General features: G+C 45.8%; 2 protein-coding genes and 1 long non-coding RNA gene across 4 annotated transcripts in view; 1 reads left to right on the forward strand and 2 right to left on the reverse strand.

Moving 5' to 3' along the window:
* Positions 1-7,767: 7,767 nt before the first annotated feature.
* Positions 7,768-9,321, reverse strand: RXFP3 (relaxin family peptide receptor 3). The gene is given in 2 exon segments (XM_030005579.2): positions 7,768-7,919; positions 7,921-9,321. Coding segments are annotated over 2 exon segments (1,338 nt in total). The 5' UTR covers positions 9,187-9,321; the 3' UTR covers positions 7,768-7,847.
* Positions 9,322-10,208: 887 nt separating this feature from the next.
* On the reverse strand, positions 10,209-17,000 carry LOC115337121. Its single transcript, XR_003922032.1, has 4 exons — positions 16,888-17,000; positions 15,500-15,593; positions 11,594-11,778; positions 10,209-10,507 (listed from the first exon to the last, which is right to left on the reverse strand). It is a non-coding gene; the product is annotated as an uncharacterized LOC115337121 (long non-coding RNA).
* ADAMTS12 (ADAM metallopeptidase with thrombospondin type 1 motif 12) overlaps positions 16,889-25,926 on the forward strand; it is a 165,676-nt gene continuing 156,638 nt past the window's right edge. For both annotated transcript variants that reach the window (XM_030005164.2, XM_030005165.2), the window contains exons 1-2: positions 16,889-17,015; positions 21,914-22,275. In XM_030005164.2, coding sequence (XP_029861024.1) covers positions 16,889-17,015; positions 21,914-22,275 — 489 coding nt within the window. The remainder of the gene's footprint in view (positions 17,016-21,913; positions 22,276-25,926) is intronic.

Below are 25,926 nucleotides of genomic sequence, written 5' to 3' on the forward strand. Positions count from 1 at the left end.
CAGTGCTAATGCCAAGAGTCAATCCTGTAGCGCAGACATCCCCCATTCGTTTGGCAGATGAATTTTTTTGCATTGGGTCCCAACAGGGAAGGTGCACCAGGAGACAGGGACAGTGCTTGCAGCACATGGAGAGGACAACAGGCAGACCAGGGTCTTTGAGACCTCTGTTTTCAGGGCCTCTCTGCTCAATAGGTGCTGAAGAGGAGAGGGGAAAATAGGAGAACTGTGGGGTCTAACGAGTGTCGTAAGGGAAAGAAAAAGGTTCTGGCAGAGATGCCTTTTGTTAAAGACTGGGAGCACTAGCCTGGAGTTGCATGGCTGGCAGATCACCATATAAGTGCAAATGTATCTCAATTGATTTGTTTTGGTTTTCAACATTCAGATCTGGTTCCTTTTTTTTTTTTTTCTTTTTTGGATAAAATAAATGCCATCTTGCAATGCAATTTGCCAGTTACCAGATTCCAGGGATTTTGCGTACTTGTTTCTTTAATATGTGCTGCAATCCCAACATAATACCCAGTCCCAATAAGTAGACCTTTAGGAAATATATCCCAAATATTGTTAGAGTGCCATAACATTGCAAAACATGGCAATAAAACGGCTGTTAGAACTATGGTTATCTCTGAGAGAGAGATAGCACCTTATCAAAGGGTGTTGTTCTTTTCTGAACAGGTGGTTGGGGTTTTTTTTTATATTTTACTTGGCATGACTTTGTATCAAGTGTGCTCAAAATCAAAGATTTCAGTCTGCGTCTCTGAAAATGTAATCCCAAATCTGAAATCCAAACTAGATTCTTCTTTTCACTATATGTGATTGGCTGTACAGGTTGAGCAGTTATTTAATACAGTGCTGTAGGATCCCTCTTACCTTCAGTTCAGGAGTTCATGGGTAGCTGGCTACCTGTATATGCATCACTGGATTTGCCTATGAATAAGGGACTGAAGTTCAGCAGGAAATGCCTTTTGATGGGCAAGAGGAAGAATATATTTTCTCTGAGCCCCCTCAGCTGTTTCAACAGAAATAAAAAGCAGTAAAAACATTTTTGAAATCTGTTTATGACCATAAACATGTAACAGATTATTTGAAATACACAGTAGGAGATGATCTGAAGGCATAAAATTTTTAGAGGTTTTTCAGAATAAATGTCAAGCAAAACAGACATGCTAATTCGACTGTATTGGAACAAAGATGTATTCATAGCTATTTATTTGCCATCACAGAATCACACAGAAGCACAGAATAGTTGAGGGTGCCTCCGGAGATGACCTAGTTCAAGCCCCTTGCTCAGCACAAAGTCACTAAAGCTGTGTCGAGCCAGATTCTGAGCATCTCCAAAGATGGAGACTCCACAACCTCTCTGGGCAACCTGTTCCACTGCTTGACCACACTTATAAAAAAGGGTGTTTTTTTCTTATGTTTAAATGGAATTTATTGAATTTCAGTTTGTGCCTATTGCCTCTTGTCCATTCCCTGGACAACACTGAGAAGAGTCTGGTTCTATCTTCTTTAAGCCCCCCACTCCCATCAGGTATTTCCACACATTGATAAGATCTCTCTGAGCCTTCTCAGCTCCAGGCTGAACAACCCCACTCTGTCAGCCTCTCCGTGCATGGCAGATGCTCCAAACGCTCCATCATACTGGAGCCTCTCCAGTAAGTTCACCTCTCTCTTGTACTGGGGAGCCCAGAACTGGACACAGCATCCCAGATGTGGCCTCACCAGGCTAAGCAGAGGGGAAGGATCTCCTCCCTTGAGCTGCTAGCAGTGCTCTACCTAATGGAGCCCAGGATGCTGTTGGCTGCCTTTGCTGCAAGGGCACGTTGCTGGCTCATGTTCAGGTGTTCCACCTGGATCCCCAGGTCCTTCTCTGCAAAGCTGCTTTCCAGTCAATCGGCCCCCAGGCTGTAGCAGTGCTGGGGGTTATCTGCCCCCAGGTGCAGGACTTTGCATTTCCCTTTGTTGAACTGCCTGGGGTTGCTGTCAGCCCATTTCTCCAGCCTGTCGAGGTCCCTCTCAGTGGTGGCACAACCCTCTGGTGTATCAGCCACTCCTCCCAGTGCGAACCTGCTGAGGGTGCACTCTGTCCCATCATCCAGCTCATTAATGAAGATGTTGAACAGGACTGGCCCCAGTATTGACCTGTGGAGCACACTGCCAGTCACTGCCTTCCAGCTGGACTTTGTGCTGTTAATCACAATCCTTTAAGCCTGGCAATTCAGTCAGTTTCAATCCAGCTCACGCCCACTTATCTAGTCCATACTTTATCAGTTTGTCTATGGGGATGTCATGGAAGAGAGCATCAAAAGCCTTATTTAAGTCAAGATAAACAACATCCAGTGCTCTCCCCACATCTGCCAAGGCAGTTGTCTAATCAAAGGTTACCAGCTTAGTCAGATGTGATTTCCCCATCATCTAATCATCATTTCCCCATCCAGGCTAATTGTTGGTAGCTATGAATTGAGAACAACTTTATTATCTCAGTTTTAGTATTTGGCCTGAAAAGAAAATTGAAGGTATTTGATTTTCAGATTTCTTGTCTAAACTGATGAGAGACTTTTTCACAAAGACAGAGAAGTCATTTTTTCCACAAGATTCCAGTTTTATCCAGCATGAGATTAGACATGACTTCTGAACAAAAGTGGAAAGGTTCATTGAACAATGATGCCAGAAGTCAGTGTTGAATAGTTAATTTGATCATTGTGCAATGAGTGTACTCATTCAGTTGGTCTGTGCAAGGAAAAACACTGGTCCTTGGAGAAATAGTATCTCATTGTTCCAAGGAATGGATGAGTGAGGGAGAGAGTTGTTATCTGAGTGAGCTACCTTTATTTAGTTATATCCCACACTGAATAGTCTGCCAGTCCTCCCCAAGCAGGTAGGTCAAGGTTTCAAAAAACTTGCACAAGTAAATAAATTGTTTCTGTCTCCAGCTGTGTTTTTGGTCCAATTTGCTCAGCCATCCTGTGAGTCTTTATTTTACAGTTAAGATTTTGGGAAGGACTCTGAGGCTATGTGCGAACATAGGCTGAGAAACCTGCACATATCTGCAAATGCATATGGATTTGAAAGAGACAGTTCTAAGGAAAACAACTCCCTGCAACTAAGGAATATATCTAAGACGTGTTACCAGCTACACCTTAGCAAAGGAATGAGTTAACTGGTTTCCCAGCCTTTTCTTGCATACTTTGTCTCAACTGCCACTGCACTGACTGATGCTGAGGATCTACCCAGAGGAGAGTCTTATTCCTGCTTAATCATGATAAAAGATATTTTCAATACCCCCCTCTGAACGGATTAATCAGAATTCTCTTTTGAAGCAGGAGAGAAATAACCCTCCCTAAAAACCGGAGATCCAAGCTCCCAATCTCATATCCTTGAGCTGCACTGCACCCATACCTATGCCTGCTCAAGCTCAGGGATACCGATTAGATCAGAGCTTCTGCACAGGCACTCAATTGAATAATCAAGTTTCAAAGCAGACAGTCGTGAATGGGAATGAAGGAGCCTGGATTTTTTTTTTTTACTGCTAAAGTGAGTGCCAGAATAACTCAAAGAGAAAGTGAAGCAATATTTCTACCGAAGAGGCATTTCAAAGGGAAACCTGGAAATGCAATTGGAGTTTGTTATTACATTAAGAGCTTGGTTAGTTATTGGGGGGAGAGATACATAAAAGTCCTTAGGCAATCAAAGTCAGTGCCTAATGAGAATATCTGGGCTTTAAAGGTTCTTTCAGTTTGTCACTAGATGTCAGCCTGCACCTTCAAGTCCCTATCATTCTGTAGCAATGTGGCCTCTACCAGCAGCCCACCAGGAATCTCTAACAGGAGGAGACCCGTCACAAAAATCTCTTAAAGAACTCTTAAGTATTGTTTTGTATCTTTCAGCTGTGTTTATTTTAGTCCATGAAAAGGTGATTGTTACAAATGAAGACATGAACATTTGGAGGAGACAGGAGTGGTTTTGAAGCAGGCTATACTGATTACTTAGGAAAGCCCCAGATACCCAGTAGGATTTATTGTTGTTAATGTGTACTCTCAATGCTGGAGCTGGAAAGATCTGCTCAAGCTACATGCCTTATGCTGTGTGCACACTCAGAGCAACTGCCCCTTCCTTGCAATGCTCTGGCTGATGCCCCTGTCCATGCAACACAGAGCCCAGATTTCACACACTGATAGTTGGGTCTCATAGCACACATGAAGTGAAATTTCTCTCTGCTCATGCACAGCTAGAGCAGTGCTCTTTGGCCATGCTGGACCCACTCACCCACACAGCCTGAACTGCCGGTCTGGCCTAAACCAACATTTGGCCAATTATGGATGGGTTGTGCCTCTTCGAACAGCATATTCATGATCTACACCTGGTGGATCAGTGGCTTAGAAGAGAGCTGCCCTTTAAGTCCATAGTCTAGTCCCTACACACCCAAGGTATTTTCCTGCTTGGATGATTTGCCAAATGTATGTTTTTTATGTCTTTAGTGATCAGATACCTGGGGCTTCCTCTGAGCATGGTATCTTGCTAGTATTCTGGGCTAACTATAGGTTGTTCTATATATCATCTATTTTACTGTGGTGTTTTGCTGGCATAAATTATGTCTACATTGACATCCACAAAAGCACATGGGTTTTGTCATGCTGAGCACCGCAGAGGATGTCATTTAGGCAGTTTGCTATCTACTAAAATTCACATTTATGCTTTAGACACCTGGATAGCTTTTTATGTAATGCATAAGAACATTTAAGCATCGGGATAGGTATTAAAATTCCAGCAAGCCAAGCAAGAAACAATGCTGTTCAAAAGCAAACATTAAAAAGAGTCTGGCTTTGAGATTCATCCCCTCTTCTTAATTTAGGTATTTTCTCCCGGCCTACAGAGACACGGTTAGATCTCTCTGAATTCTAGAGTTAAGTGTTCATGGTATCCTTTTTTCACACAACAGTGTAGCTTGCTTCATCTGCTAGCATAGGCATTAGGACTTTTTCCCAGAACATGTGAGACCCAAATGCATTTCTTGCAAATGCTTTGACACATTAGGCTGCTAGACTTAGGGGTCTAGAAAGCTCTCAGGCTCTTGCATGGCAAACTGAAACTTCAGTTGAACCAGGACCTGGGAACAAGTTAATTATTGTTCTCAGAAAGGGGAGGCCTAGAATTCAGACCTGTATCCAATTTCTCTTCTGTATTTACAAGGAAAAAAATCTTGGCACTTCATCTTTGGGTCTCACACCCTATGCTGCAAAGTAGCGTTCGAGGGCTTGCTTTCCCTTTATGATTCAGCAATGGTGAGCACCTCATGCAACAGGGAACTGTTTCAAGCCAGAGGATTTGAGCACATTCACAGAGTAGCCCAGAGATTCAGTCATTCATCAGGGATGTGGAAGGGGGGGAAGCTGCATCTCCTAGGCTGTGGGCAAAAGCTCTGCCCACTTATTTAATGTTTCAAAAGGGAATAGGAAGGAGTATAACCTGCACATGCATTGAAGGTGGGACAGGAGAAGCATATCTAGACATAGATACAAAGGGATGGGGGTAATGAGTTAAGTTTACATCCCCTCCTAACGTAGTGTGGCCTGGCACAGGGTGTTCTGTGTTGGGATGCAGAGCTGCCTCCCTTGCTTAGGATACACACTGTGGCCAGTGCTGACTGAGAGATCCCCATGAAGCACAGAGATAAATGCTACAGACTTAGGCAGATTTAGGCATGCTCAGGAGCAGACTTATAGGCACAAAAAATTTTACTAGAAAAACCTTTTAAGTACCTACAGACTTCAACTGGCAGCCATGTCAGGACTTAGGAACTTGTTGTACAGTACTTAGATGCTCAAGTTCTCTGTGGATATATCTGATTTCTTCAGAGTCTTTGCATCTGTATAAGTATGTCCATCAGCTGCCAGCTCACTTCTGCTGTTCTTCGCCAGGCACCTGTTATCTTCCCAGTTAGCAAGCACGCAAGACAGTAGTGGAAGTCTTTTCTGCCTTGAAAAAATAGAACAACAGCTTCTCCTTGCAAGTACCAGAATCAGCTACTTCCAGACCAAGCCTGAATTTTACAACAGGAGTTACCAACATGTACAGTAAGCCTAACAGAGTCTGCAAAGCATAATTGCCACTAACGGCACTGCAGTTTTCTCTGGACAGAAATAGCAAGTTTGATCCACATCAATACTTAGAGGTGCCAAAGAACCCTCTGCAGAAATGCTTTTTTAGCAGAGTTGGGCAGATGTTGGAGTTAGGCTGCAGGGGAAGGGGCTAGAAATAGCGAGGGGTTTTGAATACTGTATGTATATATTAATCCCATATGCAGTATTGGGGATTAATGAACTTGTGTTTTGGCAACAAAAACAGAACTGTTGCATTTTCCCTGTCTTTTAAAAGAAAAATTTTGATCTTTTCATTTTCTCATAATTTAAAAAAATATTTTAAAATGTAAATATATAGCCTTACCATAAAAAGTTTCTCAGCTTAAAATTACACTTTTTTCATGCCCTTAAGAGTTCATTTCAGATCAACATAAATTTATTTCCCAGATGTTTCTCTGGTACACAGGCTGGGACAGGCATTGTCCCTGCCCTTCTCCAGGGTGTGAGAGCACTGAACTGCAGGCTCTAGGGCTGCTCACACCAGAGGAATTGAACTGGTGTTAATTGAAAACACTGGCAAGTATCAGTGCAGACCCTTAACAAACAATTTAGCAGAACAAAAACCTTTGTGCTTGGTTTTAGCTGAACCCAAAAGTATCCCAGAGCAAGCAGCTTGAAGTGTCCATGATTTGTTTCTTTTTCCCTTTTCTATTTATGGTTGTGCTGATTTCCTGGAGTGACATACAAACAGTCTGAAGCACAGCATGAACAAAGCCTGCAGCCTCAGTCCCCTTGGAGAGATGGCTGCCTTGCCACACACAGTCTGGGGCTGTGAGTTCCCCCCCCGCAGCAGCCTGGGGAGAGGCTGGGGAACAAGATGTCAGGGGGCTCACACCCTCCCCTCCAAACCCAGGCAAAGCATCACCTCTCCATGAAGCTGCAAGTCCTGTCCTTGGCTTTCTCCTTGGCTGTCTGGGTTGCTCTGTATCCTGGCAGCAGCAGAGGGGTTGGGGTGAGCTGGAAAAGCAGATCCTGCACAGATTGGGAGGAGAGCAACAGTGCTCCTTGTCCCCTCTCCTTCCTGGGTCCCTAAAAGAGGAGAAAGGGGCCAAGCCTGAACAAGCAGGAACCTTGTACCCACTTGTCCTGGCTGTTCCCATCAGGGCAGGTATGAAATAGGACATAGGCTGCCTGATCCCTGTGCCCTCCCTGGAGCCCGGGGAGAAGTGACCACAGCCAGGTTGGCATCCTTTACAATGCCACACAGCAGTGACAAAGCAGCCCAGATCCCTCCTCCTGCCACAAACACACACGCAGGGGTGGGAGGGCTGCTGGCCCCTTGCTGCTTGAGCCTCCAGGTTGGGGGGACACAGCTGAGGCCTCCCAGCCTTGCTCCACCCCATCCAGCCCCTCTCCTCCCTATGGTGCCCTGAACATCCTGCATCTTCCCTAGATGGAGTCCCATCACGCTCCCCAGTTCCTCTTCCCCAGAGCAGGTACAAGCACTAAAAATCATCTCCTAGAGACACCCCAATCCCCAATGCACCACCACTGCCTCCTCCTATTCCTCCAGTCTGGTGGACATTTTCAAGACAACAATTTCAATCAACAAGCTTCTGAGAGCAGACACAGCCCCAAAAGAGCATCTCTCACACAGAAGCCCTCCTTTACCTATCCCTCCTCCCCTTGTCCCTACCAGGCATTCCATATCCCAGGGCCACATCTTGCACAAACCCCACAGTCCCACCCCCCCAGAGCCCCCTTCCCATCTCAGCAGCGCTGCTCCATGGAGCTAGCAGGCAGCAGGTCATAGCGGCTGCTGTACATCACCACCCCAGGGGGGGTAGTAGGCGACCTCCGGCTGGATGGCTGCAGCAGGGGAAGAAGCAGTGACGGGGTGGACAGGCACCAGGGCGTTCAGGGCCTGCTCCTCCTGCTCGGGCTTGGTGGTGTCGGTGAAAGGGCGCATGGTGGTGAGGGAAGGTGAGGTGATCCGCCAGAGGAGGCTCTTCAGTGCCTTGCGAAACTCCCTGCGCATGAGGCAGTAGAGGATGGGATTGAGGCAGCTGTTGGAGTGTGCCAGGCACACGCTGATGGGGAAGAGGTACAATTGGGAGAGGAAGTACTCAGTACTGAAGTGCACCACGTTGAGTTTGATGAGGATGCCCCACGTTGTGAGCGCTTGGTTAGGCAGCCAGCACAAGAAGAATGACAGCACCACAATGGACACTGACTTAGTCACTTTGGAGCGGCGCTTGGTGCTGGGACCGCTGCAGGTGCTGCCAACGTGCCTGTCACTGATGAAACGTACCAGGAGCAAGTAGCAGAGGCTGATGACGGCCAGCGGCACCACGAAGCCCAGCAGCACCTTCTGGATGTGGTACAGACCCAGCCAGAACTGGGCATTGCTGCCTCGGCCCTCGGGGAACTTGACGAGGCAGAGCACATCATCAAAGACGGTGGCGGTGGTGGAAAAAATGGCGTGAGGCAGGGAAGCCAGGATAGCTGACAGCCAGATGAGTGCACAAAGCCACTTGGCGGAGCAGCAGCCACGCAGTGGGTCACGTCGCCGCTGATTCTTCAAGGCGGAAGCCACAGAGCGGTATCGAGCCACGCTCATAGCAGTGAGAAAGAAGACACTGGCATACATATTCATGGCTGTCACATATGAGACAATCTTACACATTGCCTTGCCGAATAGCCAGTTGAAGTCCAGTGCGTTCTCCACTGCCCAGAATGGCAAGGTCAGCACAAACTGGAAGTCAGTCACTGCCAGGCTGGTCACAAAGAGGTTGATGGAGGACTTTCTCCAGCCTTGTTTGCTTTTCATCAGGTAGAGCACAAGCAGGTTGCCCACGAGCCCCAGGGCGCACACCACCGAGTACACGAGGGAGATGACAATCCGCACCACGTCGGAGCTGTCCCCCTGCATCCCATCGGCTCGCTCCAGGTTGATGTTCTTGAAGAGCTGCAGGAAGGACACGTTGCTCCTGTTGCCCATCTGGGCGCCCTCCAGGAAACCCAGCGGCGCGTCCCAGGACTCCCAGTCCGTTCCTTCCTTCATGCCGGCGGCTGGCGAGCAGGCACCGCGCTCGCAGGGTTCGCCCATCCCATGCTAGGGAGGGCGACGGGTCCGCGGGAGCCTTTCCCCAGACCCCCGAGTCAGCAGCAGCGGGCAGCCTCTTCGGCGGGCGGGCTGTCGGAGCGGGGACGGAGTCTCTCCGGCCCGGCGGGTCCGAGCGGCTGGCACCGATGCCGCGCCGCGCCGCGGTTATATCCGCGCCGGCGGGGCCGGGGCATGCGCGGTGCAGCGGCGGAGCTCTCCCGGGTGCTGAGGGCGGGCGGCCCCCCCCCCCCCCCCCCCCCCCGCCTCCGGCCGCCCCCACGGCGCCGCGGTACTCACGCCGGCTTCGTCCCTGCTGCTCGCCTCCGTCCTGTTCCGCCTGCCGGGGCGGGAGCCGTGCGTGGGAACCGACCGGGCGGCGCGGTTCCGTGGGCCGAGTTTGGCAAGTTCCCGGCCCGAGTCGATGCCCTCTCCCAAAAAGTCCGTCCAGCGGGTCAGCTCCCAAAGAAAATCCCCTGCCTCGCCCCCGCCTCCCGCGCTTGGGAAGCGCTGAGGACGTCGCACCTCCGCTCAGCTGCAGGGCGAGCCAGGAACAGCCCGCGCTTGCCTGCCCGCCTGCCTGAGAAACCTCGGCACCACGCCTGGACGTGCTTCTCCGTCCCCCAAATGACCACCACATCCAGGACAGGGACCGACAAACACCCTTCCCGCTTCGGGGACCTCGGAAGACGGCGGCTTACCCCCGATTTCAAAACGAACGGCACGGGCAAGGAAGCTGCGAACTCCGGCTGCCGGTCGCACGCAGCGCTTGGGCGAAGGCAAAAGCGGGCGAGACCCCCGGCGGGCAGAAGCCGCGTCCCCCCCCATCACCACCCCGGCCCGGGAGGCAGAGGGGTGGCCGCGGGCCCCCGGCAGCCGCCCGCCCGCAGGGGGCCCCGGCGCGCCAGGAAGCGGCGGCGGCCGGCACCGGCCCGGGGAAGGCGGCAACTGCAGCTTCTCCGAAAGCTTCTCCGAAACTCGCTTCTCCGCCAGGTTTGCAGCAGAAACGGAAAGCAGCCGATAGGAATCGGAACCGAGGCTTTCCTTCTCCCATTCCGCTCTTAGATAAATCAAAATAAGTGCGCATTTCGAAAACGAAACAGATGCTAAATACACCTAAATAAAGCACTGTGAATCAGCCGTCTGGGGCACATTAAGGAAAGATTTAACAAGTACCTTGTTTCTCCATAGTCTTTAAACTGATTTATTGTATTGAAATTCCTGCAAACGCATGGCCGTGTGTGCCACTTGTTGCCAGCAGTCCACTCATCACTTCGGTTTCTATCTGCAGTGACCCTGTAAAAGTATCAGCCAGTCCACAGGAGTGCTAAAGGGGAACAAGAGTAATCAGTAAGTTTTATACATCATTTGTATTGCATATGATGAGAGTATGACTTACTGGAATTAGCAATGCAATGCTCTGGGAAGGCTTAGCCTTCAGATTACTTGCTACACTAAATACACTGGTACTAGAATGAAACAAAAAAAATGAAATAATGGCCCTTCAAAAGGCTGACTGCAAGCAGGCCCTGAAAAATGGACTCCTGACATTTCTTCCTCACTTTCTCCAAATCATGGATTTTTTTCTAGGCTTCCATACATCTTAATGACTGACTAGGGTTGGATTCAGGTGGCACTTTCAATAGTAGGGCATTAAAATATTGCATCCCTTAGCCTGCTGAATGGCAACACCCAAAGTAAGCCATCACTGCAGTGAAACCTAACAACCCCATCAGCCCCATCAGTGTTGCACAGCCAAGTGTAAAATACTACAGACAGGAGAGAAAGCCAAGGATCCTTCAACACCAGTAGTGCAACAACCATATAAAAAGCAAAGTGAAAACACCGAGTTTTAACCAGAGTTGCACCACTGCAGAGGTTCTGCAAACGGTACAGGAGGTGAAGGGCCCCCCAGCCCTCAGTGGCGCTGGCTGCCTCAGCACTAGTGTCAGCACTTATCTACAATGAAAGTTAGTAAAATATTTGAAATAAGCAAGTTCTTGCTCAATTTTCCCCCCCTATTTAGTCCTTCCACTATTAGCTCATGAGGAAAAATTCATCTGTAACCGAGCCATGCAGAGACCATGACACGTTCTCTTGGTAAATCATTAGCGGGATGGACAGTGCAGGAAGTGGATTTTCTCCAGATTGATTTCTGCCCCATTCTGATCACATTGCTACCTCCACACCCAATTCTAAGCATTTCACTGGAAAAATTGCAGAAACCATGTCTTGCACGAAATAATTTCTTCTACCATTTGAATATTTCCCTGCTCGGCACTATATCTTCTTGATATACTGCAGAGGCTAAACAGTAATAAAGATTCAGAAAAGGGAGGAAAATCATATCTGAAGATATATTGCTTTCTTTGTTAGCCACTCAGAGAAAGCAACAGAGTGTGAACTGAGGTACCTGACAGGAACACTGCTAGTGGATTTTGAACACAGGGCTGCACGTGAAATGCTTGTCCAGGTTTTTTGCTTGTATTCTGACCACCAGACAAATTCCTTCTCAGTCTTGGGTGGTCTGTCTTTTTCTTTCATCACGCTTCATCTCAGAGAATAAGTTTTAGAGGCAGGTAAGGGAACTGGCTACACCTAGATGAATGAAAGAAATATTTGCTGAATAATTTATTCATCACACCATCAGAACATTTCCATAGCTGGAAAAATGTTTAAAAAGTCATCAGCTATTTGCAAAAGGTATTACAAAATTCATCAGATACTTTACCTAGGGGTTATTATTCTGGAAAATATTGTCTTCTATTTGTTCCTTATTTATTCCACCAATGCAGCCAAAGGCTCATTGCTAATATGTAACTTTCTGGAGTCTTCTCTTTATCAAAGTGTCAGTGTAATTGGTGTTACTGACTCAATCTTTTTAAAAACTGTAATAAACTTGATGGGCATAGGCTTTCGGGATGTATTCTGGTGATAATAGGGAAATAATGGCTGATTTGTTTACTTTGGAAATCTCAAACAGATCCTATAGCGTTTTGTAAGAGGCTTTTCGGGGTTTATATAGTACTATGCTAAAATAATCCATGGGACTAAGGTTGCTAGTTTGCCTTCAGACAGCATCAATCTGTGCAGTAAACTTAAAAAGCTTGCATCAGTTCAGACCACCAACAGCAACTGCCCATTGATTTTGACTATATTGTATCAGAGATAGAAGTGTCCCTGCAGGTATTTCTCAAATAGCCTTTAAAAATGTTTCAGATAAATATGCCAAATAAGCTATTTGCTGAAAAGGGTAATTTTCCTACAATTTACCCCAAAGGATCCCTATAATTTTTCACTTCCTTTACATACCTCGTACACAAACAGAAGATTGATTATGATTACAATAGTGACTGAATCAGCTGTACTCTGAAATATTTTGGCTAGGGAGATGGCGTTCTGTCTTCCATATGAAAGTCATTTTTGTAGCTTAAAGCAGGTTTTTGAAATATTGAATTTATCACTATTTTAAATACAGAAACATGGGACTATTTCTCGGGGCATTTTTGTAGCAGCAAAGGATTTTTTAATCTTTTTCTATTTGACATACTGAAGCAACGAGTAGTAATAGTAAAGCTCTTGAACAGATTTCATTAAAAAGAGTTATTAATACCTGTTACTTAAATGGGCTTTATATTATTCTTAAATGTTGCATTCTTGCCGTAAAATTCTGTTTCATGAATAATCCTTTTTATGGCATTTTCTTCTCATTAAAACAAAATTTTGGAGCAGGAGAAGGAAAGGGAAATAGGAAAAAAGGGACTTTTCATATTTGTTTATTTTCTCACTTCTAATTTCTGGAACCCATATGGTCTCCCTTTGGATTTTTATGAGCTCAGGGCTCCAATCTCAAGCTTTTGACTAAACTCAGACAATAACTGTTAACAGTTACATTTTCAACTGGATTTTCCAACTCTACTTTCTCCACCCTGAGAGTGGAAGGTTTGGTGTGACTTGGTGTGTATCCACCATGGGAAGATTCTCATGGCAATTCGTTTCTTAAAAGTGTAGAAGGAAATGTATACAGGTTTTCATTACAAAATGTCAGTTAGATAACACAGTCAACACAGTTAGATAATGCAATGATCATACCATGATAGGTATGCTTCATGGACCATAGACATATTCTCCAGAAAGTATTATTTTAATACAGATATAAAATTTAGTTAAAAAAATTACTTTAATCATGTTCACATCCTATCCACATTTGCCTTCTAGGTAGATCACTGAGAACGTATCTTCCTGGCACTAATTTTCATAAAAAGTTAATTTCAAAGTGACCTGTTGCTCCAGAAACATGCTTTAAAACTGTCAATATGGATACTAAGACCAAATGAGATTTTAAATTCACATAGTCCAAGCGTGAAATAATTTTGTGAATTAGCCCACCAATTACAAATAACAATCCATGTTTGAACACTGATCAGCAATCTGAATGTGAGCATCCCAAAAAATTTCATGTAATAGAACCACTGACTACTCTAGAGTTTACTTCATTCTGTTACCTGAATCTGTCCAAAGACATACCATAAGTGCAATGTCAGCAAATATTTTTTTGCATGAGTAACTTAGGAAATTCCAAAAATCTTTAAAGACTGTAATTGAAATGGAAGTTGAGAGATCCAGCAGTGTGTCTGATTCAATTACCAATAGTTAGCTGTGTTAAGAGGCTGCATCTCTAAATGAGAAAGAGGGAATAAGATTTTAAAAAATATGCTCACAAGCTTCCATCTAAATCTGTTTCAGAAAAAAATCAACGGATGCACAATAATTATCCAGCAAACTCCACAGAGTCTTTGGGATTCAGAGTCATTCTCTTTCAGTTCGTCTCTCTGCTAATACTCAGTACCTTTAACATGGCCCACCACATCACATATGATTCATCTTCTTAACATTTCTAGTCATTTACAGTTAACATGCAAACTGAGTTATCAAAAAAAAAAAAAATGCCCTCACATTCACAAAAGGCTTCCAAACCTCAGGTTAAGCCTCTTTGGAACAGGAAACCATTCATAAATTCCTTATCATTAGATTTTTACAATTCTTTGTGAAAGACCAAATAGTTTAATATATAGGTATCTAATTTTAATAGCCCACAGATGCTCTTCTAAATCAGGTCTGTACTGGGAAGACACAGTGCCATAAATTCTCTTCACTTAAATAGCTGGCCTCAGTATATACTCACAGCAGGAAAGTGCTTTCTACTTGTGCCATTGCTTCACATTTTAACTGTATGTGACTCTGTCAGCTACAGCCACAGCATCCCTTAAGTAGGAATCCAACTGTCCCCCAGGGTATTTCCTGACACTACACCCAGTGAATCATTTTTTTCTGTGTATGTGCATGCTGGCACAAAGCCCAGGGAGTTATAGATGTTTCGGATCAGATTCCCACAGTTCCCTTTCTCCATTCTGTATGACTTTTGCATCTACAATTTTTGGTCATTAAAAAAAAAAATCAGACCAAAACAAAACACCCACATTCCCACAAGCCCTCTTGAGTTCCTAAAGCTTTTATTTCTCCATCACTTCCTGATTTTTTTCCTTCTCTCACGTGATGCTGTCTGGAGAAGGGTTAACAGGGAAGAAAACAGGCAAAAGTAACAGGTTGAGAGTTAGTCCAGAATGAGAAACTCTCTAGTCTCAGGAAAGGGCAGAAGGAAAAACATTTCATGCTTGAAGAGCAACAGCAATTAACTTTTCCTGCTGAAGAGGAAACCAAGATGGAATCCTGCATGAAATACTAGTTGCCTCACGTCAGACATGGTGAACACCTACCCCAAAAGATGACTAGAAATTGAAGCAAATAGTTAAATGCCTCTCATAGAAGGGCTGGTTTTCTGATTGCCTTCAAGAAGTTTGTTAAACCAGTACTTTGTAAACATACGCCCATCCCTTGAACTTTCACCCCTTCTTTCCAACACTCCTAGCCTGTTCTGCTCATTTTACAGTCCTTTTCCTTTTTATTCCATTTACTGTAGATACTTCCTTATTCTCCAGTTTAATTATTTTAAAATATGCACAGCAAATTTTGTAGCTTGCTCGATGCAACAATTCTCAAGTGTTTTTAAAATGTTAAGAATTATAGACATTATATCAATTTCAGGTCACACAGCTTTAAATCAGTTTCAGGGAAGTACTGATAAAGAGTTAAGCAAGCTACGATATCCAACGTCACAAAATGGTCTAGTGCCCACCATGTGACTAGATAATTCAAAGAATCCTAATGGCAAGCACACCAGGAAACTTGTTGCTGTAACAGGCGAGAGATACTGTTATTCATGTGCAGAATATATGGACGGCCATATTAAAATAAATACTTCGCAATGAACAAATCTTCTCTTGGCAAGTGTTGTTGCATATCAATATTGCACAAAATCATCCTCTTTTACAGGATCTGTGTCCTTCCATTAGCTAGAAGAGAGCACATTATGACTCACAAAGCAAACATCATTCTTTTATAAATATGTTCTGTTTCCAGAGTTATCATGTCTCAAGCCTGGGAGAAGCCATATTTCCATCTGATTTAGAAATCCTTGGAGTTTTAACTCTTCCTTGCATTTTCATTCTCTGGAGTTTGAAGTTCACAGTTCTCACAGAACCGGGACAGCCATTTTCCTTTGCCGAAGTCTGAGCACAGGAACGAGCGTAATTAAGCACAGACTGCCACAAAACTATGCAAGAGACCCATGGCAGAGTCCATTTTAAGCAGAGGGCTATCGAAGAGGACGAGGAACTCGGCCCAGGCCTCAGGGACGGGACAGCACCGAAGCTGTGCCCTGGGCACCCGCTCGTGGTAGCTGGGGAACCCTCGGCAGAGGCTGCGTGAGGGGATCCTTGGCGGACAGTACCTGACAGGCGCTTAAAACCGTAGGTGCCAAGGCTATTAGGAACTTCCCCTGCAAACGGAGGACATTCCGACGTAACCCCAACGTGGCAGCACGCTGTTAAGACACAGGAACGACCTCAGCGCCCCGGGGAGACAACCTGGTCTCTGGCTGCGTGGGGGCCGGTGGCCCCGGGCCGGGCTCTGAGCAACCTGGTCTCTGGCTGCGTGGGGGCCGGTGGCCCCGGGCCGGGCTCTGAGGGGCCTTGGGCCCCGGGCGCCTCAGGCGGGGCGAGGCGCCCACCGTCCCTTGCCGCTGCGGCGGGAAGTGGCGGAAAACGCCTCGAACACCCGCGTGCTTCCAGCACTTTCGCCGCAAGCCGGGGAGAAACCTCTGCCCAGGCGGGTGCGGGGCTGCGAGGCCGCGGCGGGCTCCTTCCCCCGGCCCCTCAGCGGAGACCCGCGGTGTGGGGCCGGGGAGGGGAGGCTGCCTTGTGCGGGACGGCCCTCCCCGAGGGCTGCCGGGGCTAACGCCCCACCTTTGCCGCTGTGGAGGGCGGAGTGGGGGGGGGGGGGGGGTGGCAGCCCCCGCTGGCGGCCTCTTCTCTCTTCCCGGCTGGCCCGGCCCGGTTCGCTGCGGCGCGTTAACCCCGGCGGCTCCGAGGCGGGGGCTCCCGGGAGCGGCTCCCTCCCCACAACCCTCCTTCCTCCGCCGGCAGAAACCAGACACCGGGACGGCCCCGCGCAGCCCTTCTGGGGAGCGGCGCCTGTGTCCGGGCGGCGCCGGGAGGCCGCTCCGCCGCTGCCCCGCCGCCCGGCCATGCCGCGGCCCGGCTAGGCGTCGGCGGTCGCGGCGCCCCGCTCGGAGCTCCCCGCCCGCACCATGTCATGTGTGCCGCGGAGCCGGGCGGCACAGGTCTCCTTCTGGCTCCTCGTCCTTCACCTCCAAGCGCCCTGCCTGGGCAGGGCCCCGCCGGACGGCGGCTCGCTCTTCCCCGACGGGAGGCAAGGTCAGTGGCGGCGGCGGCGGCGGCGGGCGGGCTGGGGTGCGGGGAGTTGCCCGGGCACGGCGTGAGGCAGAGCGGATTGCCGCCGCCGCCTCCCCGCCGAGCAGCCTCGCCGCGGGTGTGCTTCCAGCCGGTCGAGTCGCGGCCCCTTGGCGCTGCTGGGGCAGGAGAGGCGGCCAGCCTCCCTGTTTCGGACCCCCCCGTCCCCGCCGTCCCCGGTTTGGCGTTCGTGTTACTGCCCGGGCTCTTGGGGGCACGAGCGGGCAGCGCAGCCCTCGGCGCCTCCGGGGACCGGCAGCTCCAGACTTCAAGGTTTTGCAGTGAGCGCACACAGCTGTAGCTGTGCCTTCCTTCCTGCTGCTTTTTGGAAGTCCCTGAGTTGCTCCGTATAGGTGAAGGTATCGCTAAGTCCTGCTTTTTGCTCATCTTCCTCGTTAAGAGGCAGCTCCCTAAGTACCAGAATCGTTTTGTGCTACTAAACGGAAAAAGTTTACTGTCCTGATTGTTTTTTTTTAAACAAGTGATCACTGCTGTACTGCAGCAGCACAAACTACAGGAGGATTGGTGTTACCAGGGTATGAAACCCACTGTGAATTATTCATATTCAGTGAGGATGGTGTATGAAAAGCGAGGCTTCATCTGCGGGAGGAGTCTCTAGATTAACTTCGTTCCCCCAGCTGGTACTGGCTGCACACCTCCCTGGGGGAGTGTAACTCAGGAATTTTATCCTCTTGCCTGTTTAAGGAAAACCAGAGAAGCAGTTCCCAAGAGAGAAAAATTATGATTAGCTGGAAGGCTCTGCCTGGTGGTAGAAGACCCAAAAGTGTCGGAGGAAATTTTGCTTCCTGAAAACCTTCCTGATGCAATCAACAGCTGTGGTGCTGTCAGTGGGAGAGCTTGACACAGAGGAGAAAATCTCCTGTGCCCCTCAGAGATCATGGAAAGGAAAAGCGGTTAAGTAAGCTGCCTGAAAAGTAAAGTTAGTTCTGGAGTTAGTTCCTGCTGGATTCATTTAAAGTGAATGCAAACAATCATTGCATTCCTCTGACTCCACATGGGACAGAACAGGGTTGGCTGTGTTAGCACGTAGTAGCTGTTTAATTGTCAGGCATTTGGAAATAAATGTAGAATTAATTTAACTTTCTAGGCATGAAAAACCTAGGCTTTTCCAGGAGTTTGTAAATAGCTTTGTGTAAAGGGACAGCTCAAAACTTGGCTAATTTTTTGCAGAGGAAGACTGAATGCAGTGCTAAGTGTGAAGGACTAAAATTTATATCTCACATAGCTGAAGTGACTGTTAAGTGTTGTGCTCCCTCCACATCCATGAGTAGTGTGGCAGATGGAAAAGTTAAGGATGCCGTTGCTGAATGTTGAAGGCCTGCTCCCTGCCACGGGGCTTCGGAGCTCGGGGTGTTTCCTGGGTACAGAGCCTTTCTTTGGCTCGGGAAGGCGCTTCATCCAGAGATGAGCAATGCTATTTCCTATCCCAAGGAATCATCTGAAAAGAAGCCAGAGGGTCTGAGGGGCAGATGTAGATGAACTACAAAGATGGAGATGAGACAATGGCAAATGATGACGTATCACAGTTTAAAGGAATCTTTCAGAAAACTTGCTACCTGTCGAAAAGAAGTTGTGCTTTTTCTGTCATGTGCGACAGACCGTGTATTTTTTTTCTCTTTAACCTAGTTTATTCACTTTGTGTACAGCCATTCTTAATATAGGCAGTTCTCTGCTATGTGTGGTGAGTTTGAATCCACAGAGGAGCAGAACAGACAGCGGTGGTTTTGAGTATTATCAGATGTTTTTAGTGATGCAGAATTAGGAGGGTCTGCAGGGAAGGTTTCTCCAACAATTTAAACAATTCTTGGACTCGTCAAACAAGTGTGAAGGGCCTGAACCTTGCTTGTCCTGTATGCCCAGGAGGGCCTGTGCAAACACCGTGATTGCAAGGCAAAGTACTGACTTGAACATGTGCTGCCAAGTGTGATGTTTTGGCCTTGCTTGCCGCACCGATGCAAGCTTACATGCTCAGACTGCAGTTGTGGAAAGACAGAGCATTCTCTGGAGCTACACAAGCCACCCAGGGAAGACTTCCCTTTCCTGGCCTATAAATCCTGAGCAGTGCCACTCGACAGGCAGGGATTCCCTGGAGTGGAGAGTATTCTAGGTGGCCAAGGAGGACACCATGACAAGCAAGCCCCAAGGCTTGTCAGTGGCACTGGGATAGATTCCTTCCACTTAATGTTTGCTGGCACTAAGTTTTATAAGAACCTGTGGTGTTTTAATATGAATTATTACTTTAGGAAAATGGGGGCAGTCAGTGTTGAATAATACAACCCTTATTCTTGTGCAGTCTGAGTTGCATGTATTAAGTTATTCTGTTTGTTGTCTCTGCCTTCTAGTTGAGTGTTATTCTTTCCTAGAAAGGCAGAAAGGTATTACCAAAATTGTACTCCTGTCTTTGTTTTAGACTTTTCTCCAGCTAGAAAGGTCAAGTGGTATGTTAGGCTTAATGTGGAGCTCAGTAAATTGTTCTCTTATTGGTAGGATTGCCTTTGGTAACCTCTACCCAACAGTCTAGATGAAACGGATAATGATTACTTGCAGAAATATCTTTAGCCTCATCTTGTTAAACTTTGTTATGTTGTAATCTTACTCTCTCTGGTCTTTGGCAAACTTTTTAATAAATCATTTCTGCAGTTATATTACAGTACATTATTATTGCAGCATAAATCTCCAGTGACTAGCATTCAGAAATGAGCACTTAAGGAGTGGGTGAAGTTAGACTTCTCTGCTTTGATAATCCTGTTGCCACCAGATACTTAGGCATTATTTGCCCTTTTACTGATGATGATGTCCAATTTGCCTTAACCTCTACACACTAATTACTCTAGTGGTGAAATAAAAAACTTCCTTGAATAGTTTGAAGTCCAAAACCGCAAGTCTTTGGTCTTGTACAGAGCTTAACAGTTAAGCCACAACAAATTAAGCTCAAGACATCAAGCAGAGGCAAATCGCACAGTGACAGCAAATGAGTAAGTTTTCCTTCAGGCATTTAATTTGATTATTTCATGAGTTGTGCTGAAAACCATAGAAATGGGAGCCTGGTCTTGTAGCGTTTTCTGTTAGCCTGTCTTTGCTAGCACGGTAGGGGATGTGGGGACTACCCAGGAGTCTTATAATTCAACTTCTGCAGGTAAGCCATACTTTTGGCTGTTTCTCCTTTCTTCTCCCTGCCTATTTTTTGCTTCATTCTGGAGTGTGAGGAAGGGGGGACCTTGATTTAGCTTCAGCTGCTAAATTGTCAGGCAGCTGGTACCTGTCTACAGGCAGTGTAAACTGCAGGCATGAAGGTGTGGACTGAGCTTTCAGTGTCTCACTCCCTGTCGTCCTTATGTGGACAAGGGCTGGAGATGTCTCTCAGAACTTGTGGTAGGTGTTAGTCTCCATGTTGTCAAGACCTGCCACTGTGGAGATCTAGAAGCCCACTGCTGTGGCTTGTCCTGCAAAGTCACAAAGTCATTGTAGGCTGGTGAGAAGGCTTGCGTACAAAGAAATCTGTTGTGTATGAGAATAAGCTTGCTTCTGAAATAACGATGCTCCAGAGGCAAGGCCAAGTCTCTCATCTAGTTTTATATATGTGCTGGGAAGTGGGGTTTTTGTGTGTTTTGGTTGGGTCTTTTTGAATTGGGAGTGTTTCTGTGCATGTGTCTCAGGGGTATATGGCCCGAGGAAGCATGAGTAGCCATGTCTCATGCTGCAGCTAATGAAGACAAAGGAGGTATGTTCCTCCCTGAAGGGGATGAATCCAGACAGCTGTCTGTCCAGGCATGACTTATCCTGTGTGGCTTTGAAGGTGCAGGCAGTGGAGAGTGAAGTGTCTGTAGAAGGATTGTCTTAGCAGTCCTAGGGAGGAGTAAATTGTTCTGGAAGTACCTGGAGCAGGTTAATTGCTTTGTTAACCAGCTTAATTAATGAATGAGGTGTAATCACTTCATGTATAAGTGGCTGAGACTTTGGGAATGAAGAACAGCCCTGGGGAAAGAGGAACTGGAATGACATGTATAGTCACAATTTCTTTTTGATTAAATAAGTTCAGACTGTGATTTTTTGGCCTGAAGTCAAGTATGCCAGCAGAAGATCTGGCCCGTAGGGACTGTGTTTTATGTGGATTTATGTTATTTGCTTGGGGCTTTTGAGTTTTATGCTAATTAAAAAAAAAAAATTGGGAACAGGTGTTGTTTGTTCTGTATCATAGCAGGAGCTAAGAATGCCAGCAATGCTGTCTTCCCTTGCTAGATCCTAACAAGTGATAAGATGTCCAATCTTATCCTGGCTGGAACCCCTTATACAAAAGGGCATGGTTACTTCATTCCTCTTCAAACCCTTCTTTAAAATTTCATCCTCTTCTGCAACATCTGCTAAAGCTGATGCTACTGAGGTGCTATTGCTACAGCCTATCAAGCCAATTAGTAGCGTTCTCTTCACCCACGTCTATTTGTAAGGCTCTGTCTCCTACTTCAGGTGGTCATCTTTCTGGACGTGTGAGGATGATCTCCTTGATCAGAGCATCATGTACTGGGGACCTAGAACAGAGAAGGTTCCCAGCTCTTGTGGGAGTGGGAAGGGGGGGGGTGTGTGTGACAGTCAATCTTTTATATGAATAGTGGCAAAATATTTTAAAAGAAGAATGTTTAGCTTCTAAATTGAGTGTTTTAATGGGAGAGTAGAAAGCCCAAGTGAAGACTGTATTGCATGGTGGTCTGTGTGCTGCCTACCTTTGTGTTGGTAGGATGGTGTGGTGAATTGCAGTCACTTCTGAGTTTCCCTTTAAATCATGTGAGATCTGAACAGGCTAGCACTCACCCTAGTTTTGCTTCTTTTTTTCTCCTTCCTCTCAGAGCAATTTATCAAGACGTTGCCAGAATACCACGTCGTTGATCCAGCACGAGTAGATGCAAGTGGGCATTTTCTTTCTTTTGATTTACACCATCACATCTCAAACACAAGGAAGAAGAGAGATCTCAGCAAAAAGGAAAATTTGGTATATTACAAAATTAACCACAAGGAGAAGGATCTGTTTTTTAACTTGACTGTCCACTTGGGATTTCTTTCCCATAACTACGTAGTAGAAAGGAGACGTGGCAACCACACCAGTGCGAAGATTGCAACTCGCTCGGGAGTTCCGTGCCACTTCATTGGCACAGTGTTGCAGCCAGGTTCTGAGAGTGGGACAGCAGCGATCAGCACTTGCTATGGCCTGGTAAGTGATGTGACCTTTACTGGGGTTCTAGGCTAATTTTGGTGTCCTTAGAACTGAGCTAGATCATTGGTATATGAGTATGTCTGGTAAGAAACTGGATGAGCCATGTGATACCTTACTGACATAATGCTCTGAAAGAATCAGTTTAATACTATGGATGTCGTTTGGATTTTTGGAAGAGAGAATCAGAAGGTCAAAAGTTGATATTGAGGCCCCTTGTGGTTTGCTTTTTGCTACATTTTTTTTCTGGTGGTCTGGACTGAACATCTGTATCATTCATATGGCTTGAAGCCATCCAAATACCCAGTCATTGCACTGGTCCCATTAGTAGTTGGAGTGCCTTTGCTATGCATCTGGATATGAGGTTCTGTTTTAGTTTCCCCTAAAAGGAATGTAGCTCAGGTGCACCAAATCGCAAGTTGCAAAAACTGGGAGATGTGCTTCAGAACTGCACTGCAACTTCGGAAATAAATGGTAGGGTAGATGCAACCTTAGCTGGAGCTTTAAATTCAAACATGCACCTCTTCTAGGCATCCCTCATTCAAAAGAGCATTTGTAAGGCTGGAGCTTTTAGATGTCTCAATAGCTTGTGGTTCAGACTGAGACAAGGAGGTGGAAACCTTATTTTTGCTGTGCTTTGCTTTTTAGCACTACCATAGCTTAGGTTTCTCTTTCTAGAGGATAAGGCTGAACTTGTCTTGTCAGGGTGGGAAAGAAGAGACAAACTGCCTGAATGTGAAGGGGATGCTGTAGGGAGCTGTGTAAAATGGCACATGTAATTTGTGAGAGGCAAAACGCAAAGGGTTTGTGGAGCGTGTGGGCAGAGGTGATGAAATGTATGCACTGTGCATGTGCTCTAGTGCCTTGATCCTTGAGTGACAGATGATAGTATCTGAAAGTGTGTAGAGCAGTACACTGATGCCTTTTGGCCAATACATCTCAGTCTGCAACAGGCTAGGGACTGATGTTTCATTCTTGAGCTGGACCTTAACACCAAGGTGAGTGTCTGTAAAGTACATCCTTTCCTGCCAACCCATCAATATTGAAGTGTGTTCCTTGCTGTTGAGCAGTATGAAGCTTTCAGAAGCTTTGGAAAATCAGTGGGTTACAGAAGTATCTTGGCAATGTACAAAAAGCAACATGAAGACTGCTGTGATGTAGATCAACTGGGAAGCTTTGGAATCTTACACAAGTGCTTTTGGCATGTTGCCTGGAGAAACAGACCGTTGCTTGAAGTCGGAAGCTTCAGTCCCACAGACATGAAGATAGGGATTTTCTAAGTAATTATTCCAGTGGGGACCAACTTATCGAAACTTCCCTGAAACATGTTATGGTCATACAGGGTCAGTAAGGAAAAGGAGATATGATGATACAAGTAGTTCCTTTGGTTTGTCATGTGCTTTACCAGAATGTCTTTGCTAGTTTTCATTAGGATGAGAACTTGAAAATGAGGTGCTAGGTCTTCATTATGCCTTCTGAAGTATTTAGTCTGCAACAAGGATTAAGAACAAATACTCAAATTACATTTTAAATTCAGCTTGGTAATATTCTTCAAAGTGATTTTCATTTGGGTTACAAACTTTTTGAGGTTTACTTTGATTTGGAGGTTTTTGAAACAATGTTTGCTAGGATACACGCTTGGGGATTTGTTCTTTTTGACAAGACACTTGTATCAGAAAAATACTGTTCTGGTTTGGTATTCCCCCCTACCCCAAAATGAGACTTTGAAAATATAGATAGAATCATAAATTAATTCAGGTTGAAAGTGACCTCTGGGGAAAAACATGATGGTTTTGATGCAATGATTTTCAAAGTCCAGAAGTAACTGCCCTGAAGAGGTTGCAGTAAGAATTGAGTCTGAATCTCTTAATTCCTCTGAGTGCCACAAGCTGGGGAAAGGTGGTTTAGCTTGCCTTTCCCCTGAAAGTTTTCCAAAAGATCCAGTGTTACATGAAAACATTTATTAATGAATAGTTTTGCCAGCATTGAGAAGTGCAGTCTGGTTTTCAGGATAAAAACCTGACATTTCTGAAACTGTTTGTGGCGGTCTGCTGCATCCTGAGCTAATGGTAAATTATTTCCACCCTGGAGATCCCCAGTTTTTTGCACTTCAGCACCATGTCTGTTTCCTCTTTTTTCTTTTTTTCTATCTGGGATGTGTTGTGTTTCTCCACTGAAAATAATTTTTCTATTTATTCTTCAGAGGGAGGGAAGGAGAACTGAGAATAGGTAAACACCATGGAATTAGAGCAACTTAGTGAAGTTACTAAAACCCTATCCTATGAGGAGAAATGGTAAGCTTGTTTACTGTAGGAGATTAATTCTAAACTACGTGATAAAAAGTTACACAAAACAGTGGATTGCACAGGGCGAGTTGTTAAGGCGGTTGAAAGGTGCCAGCTTCCCAAAATATGCTTTGGCAGCAGTGGCTCCTGCACAGGTTCTCACCTGTGACAGCCTGGGTCAGGACTGCACTCTGAGTGTGTGCTTTGGCAAATGGGTCCCAATAAAACTTAGCTTCTCAGCCCACCACTGCAAGCTGGCACAGTGCTGACGTGCTCAAGCCTCATAATCCAAGAGCTGGGAAAAAACAGTGTCTTAGCCTTCAAATACGGGGAAGATAGGTCCTTTCCTGATGCCAGTTTGGCTTGACAGCTCAGGTACGTTATAAAATAATAAACATATTGTGCTTTTTTTGTTGAGATGGTCTTTAATGGTCTTAATGAGGCGTGGTAATGAGTGACAGGAAAGCGTGTGATCCCTAAACTGCTAGTTTTTGGCTTTCTTAAGGATAGGAGCTGGTCAAAAAATTTATAATACTGGAAAACACTGATTTGGTTAAATAAATATGTTGTACTGGAATATCCCTTTTGTTGATATTTTTAGTGGGAAATGGTTGAAATGTTATCTTGTAATTTTGTCCAAGTGAATTGCTTAAGAATATGTCATCTTTTGCACCCCCCCCCCCCCCCCCCCCCCAAAAAAAAACCCAATTTGGCTTGAAGTGGGGAAAAAAAAGTCCTAGATATGCCTGTGGGAGGGGACTTCTAGTTTTAGTCCTCTTTCTGGAATGACTTCATCTCATGTGAAGTCTATTTGATTCATATTTGAAAGTTCCTGAATTTCCGGGATAATAGCAGTGTATAAGAACAAAACAAAGATGTGTGGTGTAGATTTGTGTTCTGGCATAAAGATCACTCACACACAGCACTGGAAGTATAGAAAACCTAGAAATGGATCTTCATCTCCCTTGTGTTTTTACTTTGAAATAGATTCCTGCTTTCATTGGCATTACATGGGCATCACTCACATAACAAAGATACAACTCTTACTATTCGTTTTTATTTGTGACACTCTTCAGAATCAAATTTCTTCTGCATAAATCGAGTGGATGGTGCTGAGATGTGATTTTCAGAGGGGCACCTATTTGACTAAATCATATTGACAAATGATTGAAAACGAAAAGTGACACTTTTCAAAATGTGGGAAACAGCGCTTTGCCATCAGTGCTTTTCCAGGTTGACAGTATGTTGCTTTTTCAGCTAGAATGTCATCATACTTAGGATTTGAAGCATTTCCTTAGCTGTTTTGAAAACAAAGTACGTTGATGTCTTACAAATTTCCTTTTCATATGTATTTATATGTTCCCAA

Source organism: Aquila chrysaetos, chromosome Z, assembly GCF_900496995.4.
Source record: "Aquila chrysaetos chrysaetos chromosome Z, bAquChr1.4, whole genome shotgun sequence".
NCBI classification, from domain to species: Eukaryota; Metazoa; Chordata; class Aves; order Accipitriformes; family Accipitridae; genus Aquila; species Aquila chrysaetos.